This window comes from Engystomops pustulosus, chromosome 10, assembly GCF_040894005.1.
Source record: "Engystomops pustulosus chromosome 10, aEngPut4.maternal, whole genome shotgun sequence".
Lineage (NCBI taxonomy): Eukaryota > Metazoa > Chordata > Amphibia > Anura > Leptodactylidae > Engystomops > Engystomops pustulosus.
Genome location: NC_092420.1, coordinates 59,872,172 through 59,887,715, shown reverse-complemented (window position 1 = coordinate 59,887,715; position 15,544 = coordinate 59,872,172). Strand labels below are relative to the sequence as shown.

The 15,544-nt window shown below is 39.3% G+C and overlaps 1 protein-coding gene across 1 annotated transcript; it reads left to right on the top strand.

The window, feature by feature from the left end:
- Nucleotides 1-917: 917 nt before the first annotated feature.
- RGS4 (regulator of G protein signaling 4) lies at nt 918-10,127 on the top strand. Its single transcript, XM_072128868.1, has 5 exons — nt 918-1,141; nt 5,061-5,159; nt 6,404-6,465; nt 7,595-7,761; nt 8,166-10,127. Exons 1-5 carry the CDS (start codon nt 975-977, stop codon nt 8,391-8,393), a joined length of 723 nt encoding a protein of 240 aa, XP_071984969.1. The 5' UTR covers nt 918-974; the 3' UTR covers nt 8,394-10,127.
- The last annotated feature ends 5,417 nt before the right edge of the window (nt 10,128-15,544 follow it).

Sequence of the window (15,544 nt, the reverse complement as noted above, 5' to 3'; positions counted from 1 at the left end):
TTGCTCTTCTCTGCTAACCCTCTAAAATGATATCTTATGTTCTTTCAAACATGTCATAATGTGTCACATAGTAATTGCTTATTGGCAATTGCTTAGAGTAAGTTTGTATTTGCTGTTTTTTGCAGTTTTCATTTATCTTTTGCTTGTAATGATTTCCTTGTACCAAGAATAGAAATGCATCAGGAATGGCAGTAAAAATCCCATAAAACACTCAGCTTTTCTGTAGTGCATCTCAAAATGCACTGAAGACCATAAAGGGTTTTCCCACAAGCAGCATTTATTCCCTATCTACAGTATTACCTGCCAACCACAGTTGATTGGTTAATTTGACAACTACAATGATAGTTGTCAAAAATACAATACAACTATAGAAAAATGGCTTATTTCAGGTGCTCAGAAATCCTGCCACAAAAATTTGCAACATTTTGCACTTTTACACTCATTCTTGACTGTATCAAAGATGGGTAGAAACTTTGCAGTGTTGTGACTGTCGCCTTTACCCAGTTGTTAGTGAATGCCCCACTGACTAGGACATCTCAGCATCTTGCGGGGTCAGATACATAATGGAGTCTGAGTCACAGCGCAGTGGGGACCAGCCAGAGGGGTCATGAGTCAGACATAACGAAGTGGCAGCACTTTGCGCCTTCTCCCTGGGTACATATTGCTCTCATTCGTCTCCATGTAGGATAAATATTTCCAGACTTTGCTCTGCATCAGCGTCTCAGGTTCAGCGTTAGACTCTTCCCTGATCACCTCACTGGCAGCTCTGGCGTCTGCTTCTCCTCCTCCTCACACGTCAACGCTGCCTGAATTCTCCCACTATATCAGGAGGAAGAAAAAAAAAGGGAAATGAAAAAAAAGGGAATAGGAGGGATGATGCTGGCAGGGAGGGAGGGAGCAGATCAGGGGGTGGATGTGATTGGCTACTGCCTCCATCTGAGTCCTGCTGTTTGAGGCTATAAAAAGATGAGAGGATGGGAAGCAGCAGCAGCAGAGCAGTGACAAGCTGGACAGACAAATCCGGTGACACCGACACCAAACAGAGAAATTATAGTATCCGGGTCTGGGAACCTGACCTCACAGCCAAGATGTGCAAAGGACTTGCTGGGGTGACCTCCTTCCCCGCCACCTGCCTGAAAAGGTAAGGCTGCAGTCTGTACTGCAGTATACTATAGGGTTAATGGGGGTACGCAGGATCTATTATATCGGGGGTATGTGTACTATACAGTATATCATTATATAAGGGGGTATTGTGCTGCTGTGGGGGTTTGCTTTGCTTCTGTACAGCACTGCAGAGCATTTCATCCCAGTTTAGAGAGCCTCAAGCGGCTGCTTCCAAGCACAGAACATCATTGGTTCCTTATTCCTAGATGTTAACTCCTTGTGAGATGCTTGGTTATAGATTGTGCTGCATGAAGTTTAAGGTGAGGATCGGTTGCGTCATTTGATGTCGTTTTCTTGGATCCGGATTATTTTGGGATTAGCTATACAATGGCTGGTTATAATGTAGAAAATGTTGACTTTACCTCTGACTACATGAATTTGGTGAACAGTAAATGTTACATTTATTTCACTACAATATAAATAAGTTATTATGAGTCATTCATATGGAAATCTTATATAGATCTTACATGTATTTCTAATTTTGCAAGAATACAGTAAAATGTGTTTGGGGGTTAATATTTCATGCTATTAAAATAGATTTCTATTGGTCAGACTGAATAAATCTGGGACTGCCTTACTAACTTGGCCACTCGGTTAAGTAGAGCATGTAAAGTTTGCTTGGCCACTTTATTTTATAAGCAGCTCTTATAACTCAAGAGACTGGCATATGTCCTGCTTTCATAGAAGGCTTTGGAAGAGATCTCGAAATCATTGGCCATAATATCTAACAGTAATGACAGTGTTCATTGCTAAAATATCCTTTACGGTGACAAAATGAACAAGGAAAATATCAGAATGCTGGATGTTTAGAACGTCAGATGTAATTATATGGCATCTATCTGGTTAAATATTGTGTGTATTAAAGTCAATATTTTGTAAATGAGACTATTTTAAATCAAATATGGCACACAAAAAAGTTGCCTTACTGCAGTGCTGTAAGACAATCCAACATAAAGATATAAAATGTGTTAAATAATTTATTTAATTAATTATTATATCATCATTATCTCAGTAGTTGTCGAATTTTGCACTTTTTTTTCTTTCTTTTTTTTTCCATTTCTATAATAAAATGTATCAATCAGATTTTGGAATTCTAAATTGATCATGTTGCGCCCACATATTCCGTAGTGCTGGACACTTTAATAACTCCCATGAGTCCCTGTCCACAGTCAGGCTGACAATCTGATCTCCCTATGTCACGTACACGCACACACACACGAGGGTCAATTTCATAAAAAGCCAATTAACTTATCAGTATCCCTTTGGAGTGTGGGAGGAAACCAGAGTACAGTATGCAGAAGCCACCCACACACTAACCAGTCCAACTTTCATGTAGATGCTACCCCTGATAATATCCTAGTCAGGACAAATGGGCTTCAAAGCCACTATCTATACAGATGTAACAGAGCTGAATTTGTCATTAAACTATTTCCTTCATGCAATGATATAAGATCTGTTTTGTAGTTCCGTTTTAAAAATGTAGAGGTCGCATTGCTAAGCTAAATGAGGACTTTTTTTTAAAATGTATACTATAGGTATAGTTTTTGGGTTGATATTCATGTCAATAGGTTGCTCTACTGTTAATAAAATAGATAGGATGTTAACATTGAGCAGAGATGGGGTTTCATTATCTGCGTAGTAATTTATTAGCATACTTCATTAGTAGCAATGATTTACCAGCAGTTTTATGTACATCCAGTGCTGCCAGCTCATTATATAAAGGGTCGGATCAGCTCTGCTACATCGCTACTGGAGTCTGTAGAGTCTGCTTCACTCCTCACAATAAGATGTTGCAGAAAATTGAAAGCAGGCTATCCCTCATCCTCGCCTGTGCATGTAGAATAGACGGGCTCTCAAGCTAAGATAAATATGGTTCCCTTTGCGAGCTGCCAGATAATTGCCTATTATTTTGCACTTTGTGTGGGAGAACAGCTTCTGTTTACCCAGTAACACGGCACAACGGGTAGTAATATTTTCATCATTAGACTTTAACTGATGTATAATATCTAATCTTCCCCGAAGAGCTTACAATTAATGAACCCTCACAGCGCTGTGTATACATTATCTACCATTAATGGTAATGTTACTGTACATTTTGTGTCTGGTCCTTATCACAGTTATCACTTTAAATGAGGACTGTTTAGTAAATTTGCTGAGAAATTGGGACCCACTGCTACTGGTCTATGTCACTGTATGACGGCCTTAACCCTATTTATTGAGATTTCAGACACCGGTCTGACTTCTATGTGGCGGTTTTATCACTCATCTTTTCCATGACATAACTCTCTCTGATATAAGAGACGTTCCATGATATATTATACTGCCATCAAGTGAAATATTATCTGTCGCTCTGTAAGGGATAGTCCAGATTTACATCATTGCTTGTTGACCGGGGTGTGTGAACTCATATTTAATGTCACCAATTATCATTTATTGAGCAATTTCTATTTGATACCATAGGGAACAATAGGTAATAACATGTCAACATGGTGAGATTACAGAGAATATGTGTCAATGAGGGAAATCCCTGCAGGTCTGGTGCCAGATGCCATGTAACATACTATGATAGTAACATACTAGAGAGTCTTCTCTCTTCTCACACTTATTTGCCTTTAATTTAAGAGCATTTAGAGGTGTATGCAGTGTGTGCATATCACATAATACCAGCGGGTTATAACAGGTTGAATATGCATACACAAAGCCCCTGGTATAGTTATATCACATATGAATCAGCTTACACCGTTTCTTGCAGAATAGATTATAATAATCATTATCACCTCCCTAGATGGCGGCTGCTGCTTTCTTCATTATGTGTTGCAAGGCTAAGGCATAGGATGTGATACAGTCCTTACGGCTATAGTTTGTGATAATTTTCAGCATAGTTTATTACAGGATTCAGATACTCGAGTTTCCATACATATTTGTATGTATAGATACAGCCAGGTTTACAATACCAATATTTAATCAAAAGATTTAGGTTCCTTTCTTTTAGATCCGGTTCATGTCATAAGTCTATATAAAATTTTCAACATTTCCAGGGTTTAGCTTCTGTCAATAAATTAAGTCAATAAAGTTGTGTTAAACAATTAAAAGGGTTGGTCTATGAGTTTCATTTGATGGCCTATCCACAAAATGGTGATCATGGGACCAACACCCAACCACAGAAACCACATTACATGAAGCCAGAAGTGGCTGTGCTGTAAATTCTCCATTCCCATTTACTTTAATGAACGGATGACCATGCATACCGAGCTAGCTCCACAATTGAATATCAATGGCATATCCTCAAGATGGACCATCAATAAACAACCATGCACAACCCTTTTAAGTTATTAGGATTCGCAATACTGTCCTTTTCCATTACAGGGGTTTCCCCATCCTTAGCCACAGAATATGTCATAAATAAATGATAGATGTAGGTCCCACTTTTGGCACCCACACTTATCTCTATCTCGAGAGGGGTCTGCTGACCATTACTGTAGCTGGGCTGAAGGTCTAACTTACTTCGCATGCCCAACAACTATCAATTCAGACCTATGAGAGTCCAATGGATAGACTCAGCTATTTTCAGCGCTTCCAGAGATCTGAATACAGAGTGGCAGCGCATGCGCAGTAAACTTTAGATTTATTCCAGCTGCAGGAAAGGGGCAGCAGTTGCCCGTTCATGAGATAGGAGTGGATCCCAGAATTGAGACCATCATCTTTCATGTCATGAATAGTGGATGAGAAAAGCTTTTTAAACTCAAGGAATGGAGCGGAAATCAGTGAATTTGGATCATGGATTCAATTCATTCTTAGACAAGTAAAAAGCCATAGATAACTATGTACAATGTACTATGTCGTACATAAAAATGAAAAGGGATCACTACATAAACTATTATTTTGTTTCCAAACAGTGCAAAAGATATGAAACATCGACTTGGATTTCTTCTCCAAAAAACTGATGGTTGCGAAAACAGCAGCGGCTTGAAGAAAGACAAACCTGCTTGTCAGAGGTAAGTCCATCCTGTCCCTTGTGTGTGTTTGTGCTGCACACTAAATACCCAATAATTGGCAATTACCCATAGATTAATTGCTAATGGCTGGCTCTGTGTAATCCGAGAGAAGGGAAATCCATCTTGGTAAAGTTTAATAAGCAGAGCTGTTTACTAATCACATCTCTGAGATAATCATCTGGTGCTGGTTCTTATGTAATACGTTCTCAGCTAGGATTGCCAATACTCCAGATTTATTTCCTTCATCCCCAAGTGCGACAACCACTTTATCTTAGGAAATAAAATAACAGATCTAGGATGTGCACAAACACACAACACCTGATGTGCACGTATCTCAAGCTTCCATACAGCAATAATTAAAAAAATCTGTTAAATTATAGAGCACATTTTTTGTAAATTCGTTTTTTACTAAATTGAGGGCACATGAATCAGCATATACATGAATCATTTAATCAATTAGTGTTGTTTTATGAGTGCTGTGTATTATTATCTACTAACCATGAAGATAGGCTTGAAGATCACAATAGATGTTAAGGTTCATGCACACTAATTTGAATTTTGTGACCCCGGGTTAGCCATTTTTTATAGCTATCAAACATCCTTATTTACTTCTATGAGCTCATGTACAAGGCTGTGGCCATGCAACTGCCCAAGCTTCACAATATCAGGTCCTATTCCTGCCCAAGCCACTCACCAGTGCCTGTGCTACTCGCCCACATCGGCACAATGGTTCACAAAAAAATGCATCTCGTGAAACTGCACTCACTGTCGATCCGTGAACCTTGAACTGTGCATGAGTCCTGTGGCATGGACCGACAATGCTGCTGGGGACGCTATCATGTAAGGACTTCCGTCCCCAGCAGTATTGTCAGTCGGCGCCACCAGACTCAGCATGGTCTGTGGTTCACAGACAGCAGTGTGAAACTGCCCTAAGACTGAGTTCTGCCAAACCAGCCAATCTTAGTGGGACCAGACAACTATCAATGGCGGTTATAGTATGGTCCTCATTCCACATAGTACCTGCATCACACAATTATTAGAGTTATTGTTAATGGAAGTGTACATTAAATAAAAATAGAAAGTATTGTTTAGAACACATTTGTCTTAGTGTGGCTTAAAGGGAGGAGCTTCAGTTTTATTTGCTTGTAATGTCCACATAAATAATCCTATTGATGTATTGTGTGAATGTATTGTGTGAATAAGATCTATTTTAAAGCCTCACAAATATGTTTCTTTTTTTCCAGGCTAACTCAAGAAGAAGTTAAGAGATGGGCAGAGAGTTTGGAAAATCTGATTACCAGCGAATGTAAGTGAACAAATGTCATGTTGTAAACAATAAGGCCAAATCCTGATAAGTTAATATGTATTTTCAAATAAAACCAAATGAGAGCCTCAGTTAACATGAGGACATATCTGTGTAGACACAGGACCCATGTGGCTTACCAAAACCTATATTGATTTCTCCCAAGAGAAGTGCTGTAGGATCATTGGTGTTAGGAAAGATTTTCTACTTACTACGGGATATATGACATCTACTTGATGTTTTTCACTGGGACTATAGGCTGGAGTTGACAGACCTGTATGATAGTGTGATAATTGCTTCTAAAGGACCAATAGAAAACAAAAAAGTTTTTTGGAGCATATTATCAGTGGGGGTAGAATAATTTTTGAGACTCTAGAAATTCGGTTGTAGACTAAATCCCATATCCAAAATAAGCAAACATAAGGACCTAAGCTTTTTTCGTGAACCAAAATTTCAACTTGGATGTTTTTACATTTGTTGTCATGGAGACCCTTCTATAGTCTATAGTTGTTTACACGAACGTGACTTAAGTCAGCTAAAGAAGCTCAGATGGCTGGGACGTGAGAAAGACCACTTTCCTAGAAATATTGCCCTCAATATATATCATGAGTTTTGATACTTTAATACAGATTTCAATGACGTCAGCATAGGGTCACTACTCGTCTCAGATGTCCTTGGTTTGGCTGCGGTACAAGACACTCTGTTGCTACTAGTCCCCAGGGATGGAAATATTTTAATTGGTTTGTCAGTCCAACTGCACCATGGTTCCCAGATTTAAGGACTTTTGCTTCTTCCTGACCTACAGTATGTGAGTCAGATGTTGAGATGTCAGACATATGGTGAGATCTGCTGCTTGGCCCTTTCTTATTTAGTATAGTCTTTATTGTTTACTTTATGCTTTACGCGGAAGGTCAAGAAACTCAATAAAGCAATAGAGCGTTATCATTTCATAAAACACTTCTTCACTTGAGTCATTTGTTTAAAATTTCTGTACTTCAGGAAGTGTAAAGTAGTACTTGTACTTTTGCTGCTACTTAACAATATTTGAAGGACGTTGTTGAGAAATTGTGTTTGGAGAATTAAGAAAACGGCTATTGCCATATTCGTCTAATGGAATCAATGTTTCTTTCAGGTGGCATTGTGGCTTTTAGATCCTTCCTTCAATCTGAGTACAGTGAAGAAAACCTTGATTTTTGGCTGGCATGTGAAAACTACAAGAAGACAAAATCAACAGCAAAGCTTTCAAGCAAAGCACAGAAAATCTATGAGGACTTCATCTCTGTGGAGGCTTCCAGAGAAGTAAGTGGTCTGACTATATTTCTATTTACTCAGATTAATTTATGATGCTGAAGCAACACCTCATCGCTATAGAAGCTTTGTGAAAAATTTACTAAAAGCTAAGACATTTGCCAAAAATTTGATAACACATTTGGGCTATCAGCGTAAAATAGAGGTTGTGAAAGATCCGGCCACCAAGAAAAAACTAATTGAAAATGAATCCTTCTTATTCATAGTCCCCCCAATTATCTAATCGATTGGTTGTTTGGTTTTCACATTTTTGGTGGACATTTTTCCCTGCTTGTTTAAGGTCTCAGCTTGGGGTATTTAAAATGTTTATGTATAAAGCCAACATTTAAAGTTATGTCCAAACCAATTTTGTAGGCAATCATCTAACATGTTTTTATTTCTTCTGCCTGCTTCAGGTCAACTTAGATTCAACTACACGAGAAGAGACAATCAAGAATATTGTTCACCCAACACAATCCATTTTTGACCAAGCCCAGCACAAAATATTTATCTTAATGGAGAAGGATTCATACCGACGCTTCCTCAAGTCCCATTTCTACCTGGACCTTGTCCACTTGACCAGTAGCAAGAAGATGAAAGGTCTTAGCACTGACATCAACCCCTTCATTCCTCAGTGTGCCTAAGACACAGACTGTGCATGGCCGCAGTTAAGAACTGATTGTCTATGTGCTCTTATCTATACTCTACCATGGCTCAGATCTGATCCTGAGCTAGCTCCTCTTATTTATTAGATGTGTGTGTGACTTGCATGCATTTCTGTTCTATTGGGGTGAGCTGGAAGAATTATACAGACCCGTGCAATGTTGTACAGACTAGGGACTCACTCTTAAGCATGTCTAATACAATATTCTCAGGTGAGATTAAGGGTTCTTTCATTATGAAGGACATAGTTACTGTATCTTATACCAGATCTTGATGCTCTAGAGGTCCACATGACACTAGCTAGCTGAGCAGAAAGGCTACGACTAGCTAATTCTTAGTGATCAAGAGTACACCAGAGCTTTCCTTTCATGGAGAAAAGGTGGTCAGGATCTACAGTAAAGATGGCAGCCAAAAGGTAGCAACAGTTTATGGCTGTTTTTTTACAGTGTCATATGATGATAGATGGAAGCTAGAAACTACTGACTGAAGCAGGCAACACTGCATTTATTTTATTACAAATATTTATTTTGACAATGCTGTTTTATTACAGCCAATTGCCTTTTTTCTAAGCATATTTTAAGATTTTTTTTTTGCATTGCTTTTATAATTTATGTTTTTATCATGGTGAAGAGAATCATTCGAATGGGGCTCTTACGGATCAAACACCTTGTCAATGAACAATTGAGAGGGAAGAAAGTAGAACAAGGATAATGGTGACTGTCAGCAATTCTTGTTGATAATGGCAGGGAACAATCCTATAGTGTTACAAGCATGTATCTGCCTGGGTACTCAAAAACCTGTGCATGTTTGTGATTTCCAAAAAGTATGCGATGCCAAATATTACCATGTTATGTACATAGTGTTATATTGTAGAGATGCCATCCTAGGACATGATGTCCCAATGCAGATTCACTAGACATGTGTGATGGGTATACACTCAGGCACTAACAAGATATATAAGGAGAGGAACGAAGACCCTAATGGAAGAAATGATATATTAAGAGATAAAATATGTTATCCAGAGAAAGAAATATTTATTTTAGTCAAAGCAGATTTATTACCTGGAAGCCATTTTAGTGCCCCCATCTAATACGTTAAAAAGCTCAACTACTGGAACATACAGTAGACCCAGACTTGATCCTTATGTATTTTATGCAACTGACTGGAGGCCATATACTACTGTACTGTACAATGTATATAGCTATAGAAAAGAAGTTTCATGGGAACCAGAGTCTGTCCGTACATAATGTTTCAGATAATAAAACATTGCTCCTCGAAGTATAGATCATGTTATCATGATGAAGTGTAGCTTCACATCAGATATAAGTGACATAGTGTATGGTGTATTTGGTTCTAATGTTAAAAATGCAACATGAAAAGTACCAAGAGGCAGAATATTGTATTTTATTTTCAGTGCAAAAGTGATTGTTATAGACTATGGGGTCTTGCCTATGCATTGTATATCATTACCACATAGAGACACCTACACTAACAGTATGTCATCATCATAAAACTGGTCAACATGGTATTTATCTGATAATCCCCAAATGTACATATGTTCCCTGCACCATCTGTGTTTAGCTCTTCTGTAATGTCAGTATGCAGTACATGAATGTACAAACCTTCTATAGTCCGTGCCTGGGTTATGCCATATGTTGCTGAACTTGAGACTATTTATTGTATTACTTGAAATAAAGATGTTTCTTATTGACAAACCATGGACATTATTGGTGTGTTGACTTTCGTATATTTGGAGAATGTTACTGTCAGTACCTGTCCAGCAAATCGCGCAACCACAACCAGGCTTGGCGCTAGCTGTCAGACTAGGTAAGTGGTGGCGAACTCACCCTGCGACATCCCTGCGGGTTAAGGCCCTGCCTAAAGCAGATATACCGCCCTGATAAGGGAGAACCCACTATCAGGAACCTAACTGACGGTCCTTCAGTGACCCTACAAGATTACAGGGAAAACCTACTTCGTCTGGCAGCTGCTGGATGGTGGAGCGGACAGGTAACCGGAATACAGATATAGGTCAGTGTTCACACTGGTAACAGAAACCGACACAAGACAGACAGGAAGGTGGTAGGAGATAAACGATACTGAGGGACAAACAACAGATACAGACAGACAAGCGGAGTCAAACAAAGCGGATCAAAACCAAGATGGCGGCAAAGGTAAAGATTCGTATAGCAAATAGAATGGTCAGTAGGCAAAGAAGAAGTCAGTACACAGAATAGCAAGAAACGCAAGAGCACTAGATACACAGATAGACTGCAATAACCTGCACCAAATGAAGGGGCTGAGCAGAATATAAGGCAGTAATGGACACTGCCTCCAGCACTGACTGGCTCAGCCGTCCATCACTCAAACCACAGCTGCAGGCAAAACAATTACAGAGACACACCCAGCTTTCCCAGGATCAGAAATGGAGCTGTCAATCACAGGCAGCTCTGGGTGTGGTTTTCCAGCAAGAAACCTGAAATCTGATCCATCAGTACAATTTGCGAGTTCTGACAGTTACTTTGTGTGTTCCATAAAAAAAATTGGAAGATGGGGGTCTGCGTGCTGGAATCACAAATGACCTAGAGAATAAAGGATTAAATCCCCCATAGGAGATGAAGCACATGTAGCCATCGCTGTGCCTGTATGCTGTCTAATAGAAGTGAATGGAGTACAGGTTAAGCATGTCTTTATTCCAACATAAGGGAGATCAAGCTTGGCTTTTTATGCAATCCATCTTGCTTAAAGGGCACCTACCACCCCGATTCTACCTATAAAGGTAGAAGGGGTGGTAGGTGTATGGATGGGACTTGAGGATAGCCCTTTTTTGGGCTAATCCTCACGTCCCGGACGAGGGCGCGCAGCTACCAGGAGCTGCGCGCCGAAGATTTCCTGGTAGGCGGAGTAACGCAGCTACTGGGGCGCGGAGTAGCCGCGCTAATAGTAGCCTAATGTCCGGCTACTCCACGCCCCAGTAGCCGCATAAAAAAAATTGCATATAGATGTAATAAAGTTTTGTAAAAGACACCCGGGACGTGAGTATTAGCCCAAAAAAGGGCTATCCTCACGTCCCATCCATCCACCTACCAACCCTTCTACCTTTATAGGTAGAATCTGGGTGGTAGGTTCCCTTTAATCTTCCCCAGTACATGGTCTTAGGCAAGCAGTACATGACTGATGTGGATCCGTTAAAAAACAGACCATACACTAGCCACATTTCACAGACCGATCACAATGCTGAATATATATGGGACCCCCTGCATCATAGCCGTAAGTTAAGAGTGAGGCAAGATATTGGCGTCATCTGCGCTCACGTGAGAATTTTTATGTTTGTTTGAAGGTAATACAGGGGTTTATTATCAGCCATTTATTGGGAACAACATTTCTTATTATTGGCCAATGCAAGGATGGGTTTCCACATATAAAGTGGATCATTGATGGAGGGATTGTATACAAGAATTAGTTTAAACTACTATTATTTTCAATCTATTACTGGTTTTTACTTCAAAAACTACATCCAAAAATCTGAACTTGGAAACACAAGTGTTCCAATGGACAAACAAATGCACAAGGACATTTATGCAGCTGAAAAGATGATCCATTGGAGGCAAATTCCTAGTATATGAAGAAAGATGAATCACTTATGGTTTACACCAGCCACGGTAAAAGGTTGAGCACACCCGGCTTCTCATATTCTCAGTAGGTGATGGCCTGCTACCACTACCAGTAGGTGCTGCTTTCGTATCATAGTTTTAGCAGGAAGCCAGTGCGGTAATTAGGTTTTGACATACCATATTTTTCGGCCTTATAGGCCAGTGCGCCTTATATATGAACTCATACAGAAATGTACTACAGACAAGATGTACTGTACATTTACCAGTGCTTAATAGCTCCAACCCCAGAAATTTCATGCACCTTCCCACACAGTATACAGGGTCCCTGGCTCCTGTAGTGCCCTGGCACCACAACTAACATGGTGCCCATCCTGCCCTCCCCTAGCACGGAGAGACCGGAGCCGCCATAGTGCCCACATAGTGAACCTAGATGTCTTAGCAGGCATTTATTAGAGGTGCGCCTTATAGTCCGGTGTGCCTTATAGGCCGAAAAATATGGTACTTCTTTACTGACCAGACAAATGCCTCATCTGGGTGATTTCTTCTGTGAGATGTATAGTAGAGTATATTTATTTTACAGAGAACCTAAAAGTCTAAAAAAAAAGTTTAACTTACAGAATCTGACTTAGGACTATTAGAGAAAAATGACCAGGATGAAATCCTACTAAATATTTTCCAAGTGTTAGTTTTCAAATCTCTATTCTTCATCTATGATCTATTTATCTACACTAACATTTTGGCATTGGTGGAAATAAACATTAGTAGTAGTGGTATGTCTCTATGTGTGGTTAGGAGGCGCAACTACAGGGGTAGCAGCCATACAATATGGGTGATACCATTAGGGGAGTGCATTTGCCCTGGTAAACTTTGGTAATTAGCTAAACCCTTTAACTTTAAAGACAGTTACTGGATAGTCTTATCTTTTCTGATGGAGCTAAATTATGAAGTGAGAAAATTCTCTAGGTATGTAAGGATTTAAGTTGTACCCTCCTATCAATGGGCGTGACTACAGGGGTAGCAGCCATAGCAGCTGCTATGGGGCTTACAGTGTCAAGGGGCCCCATCATCTGACCTGACACACTAAAGAATGGAGGATGTTCTCCATTAGATACATATTATACTGCTGATATATACATGTTTATATGCTATGTATATATGTATAAGTGATTTGTATATGCTGTATGTGTATATGGTATACAACTGTTGATTTGTATATACTGTATGTGCATATGGTGAACAACTGTTGTGTTACATTTACTATAGTCTCCACTGGAAAACTATAGCAAAAAGCTCCGCCAGTTCTGATCCGGTCTATATTCACTAAGAGGCCGGAGCGGGGGGATCTCTAAGACTGCCATCTAAATGTCTTGATGAGTTCCCTCCAATGTGCTCCAGTCCTGATATCCACCCCTGATGCCCAATGGGGGAGATGTATTAATGTGTTGGGTTTTAGCCCATGTCAGAGCAGAGTAGAACTATTTCTCTGCTCCACTAAATTAATCCTTGTGTCTGATGCTGGGTGATTAATTTGGTGCAGTATAAGACTTTTTCATCCAAAAAAATGACATGTAACATACCAAATTGAATCAATGGACCCAGTGGGAGTCTCTTAAACAACCTTTTTACTATCCCTATAAAAACTGAAATGTAATGAACTAAATGAGGTTTCCAAATAGAAATCAAATATTGCAGGGTAGTATACATTGCCATGTAGCTCATAGCGTACATTGACTGTGATTGTAGCATTTGCAGAAACCATTTGAATCCTGTTTTTGCATTGACTTTATCATACAATTCTATAAACATTTGTGTTTATCTAATTATTGATCTTGAACCTATTTATATTCAATGAATACAGTCGGAATTTTTTATCATTACAGTGATATTAGTGATCTGTTATACAGACGTCCGCTACGTGCTCTTCCAGTACTTTAATATTTAGTTATTTAGATTCTGTAGCTGTAACATATTAAACTTCTAGACAACAGTAAAGTAAATAAGAGGAAATACATTATTAATTGAAAACTAAAGCTGTGGTTTGGGAAGTTATCTCCCAAGCTTAGTCTGGGTTTTCCCAAAGGAAGGTTAAGAACCTTAGCTCAAATAACATATAATAATTCCTTTCGAATGCCGTGCCCCTGGGATGTGATTATATTGTCATATTCTGTTAAAGCTGAATAAGATGTCTCTAAAAATATACTTTTCTCTACATCTTTATATAAATTGATCAGATACCGTAGACAGAAATAATATCTGCCATATGGCTTTTCCAGGGCTATTTTGGTCTCGGGTAATGAAAACATTTGGATTTAATCTGACCTGATTATGGTAGTGATGGCTAAATTATGGATGGTTCAATCCAGTTGTGTATAGCATCTACTTTTCACTTTTCCCTGGTTTTTAAATCTAATGTGAGATAACGGGACAAAATCAAAGGGCTAGTACATGAAGAAGAGTGCATAAGGACACCATAGAGGTTTGTCAGGGCCCATCTTCTAAATGGCCACCATTCCCTCCTACAATTCCTCTTTGACATACACTGCATGGGGAATGTTTGTCTGGTCATGAGTTCCTCAGACACAATCAGCTGTTTGCCAGGAGTGACGCACCTTCTCCTATCAACTTATCGTGGCAGCTGCCTCTATGTCACCATATATGCCTTTTAATGAGCTTTACTGTACCTGATGAGCCATGAAAAGTCCCTTTTATAAGGGTGTGATGGAGAATTAACATTTAAAGCACTTGTCATCTTCTCTTAGTCTAAAGGTTGATGAACAATAGTGAATAATCTTATACAGATGTACAGGTCACTGCAGGAAAACATGTGCACCATCAACTCCTTAATTGACTACTATATATGGTGTGTACAACACAAATTCTAGTACGGTCTATGCAAGTGTGTGCCATGTAAATATCTGTATATGATTCAATGTGTTAAAGGGGTATTCTCGTCTGGGCATTCACATTCTGTTTTATTAATCTGCCATATATAAACATTTCTTCAATTGGATGTTATTAAAAAAAATCTTCCTGTGTGAAGATAATTTCTCATAAATGTAGTCATATGGTCCATTTGAAACAAGACTGTGTCCTTGGATACAGCCACCTCTGCTGGAGTGATTGCACAAAGAAAGTAAACATTTTTGTATATGAAATGCCCGGGAGTTAATGCATATACTACAGCTGTTCTGTGGTACTGAACCCTGAATCCAGGTGGTCAGGCAGGGAGGAAGATGCCACCATGCCAACCTTCAGATAGATGAACGATCACTCGTGAAAGTCTATAAAAGTATTGTGGCACTAAGAGGATGTTGTAAAAGTCTAGTACAAAGGGGCATAGATGAAGGATATTTAAGGAGAGTGAGGGCCCCTAGACAAGTGATTTTGTGGAGACGTATGAAGTGCGTAAGAAGTGAGACACCTATTTTGAGGAAATGTGCCAAGGTGAACCCGATATATAGAACTGCCAAGGTAGTGCAGCATCTCAAGGTTCATGTATTATCACATTGAGTCAGTCA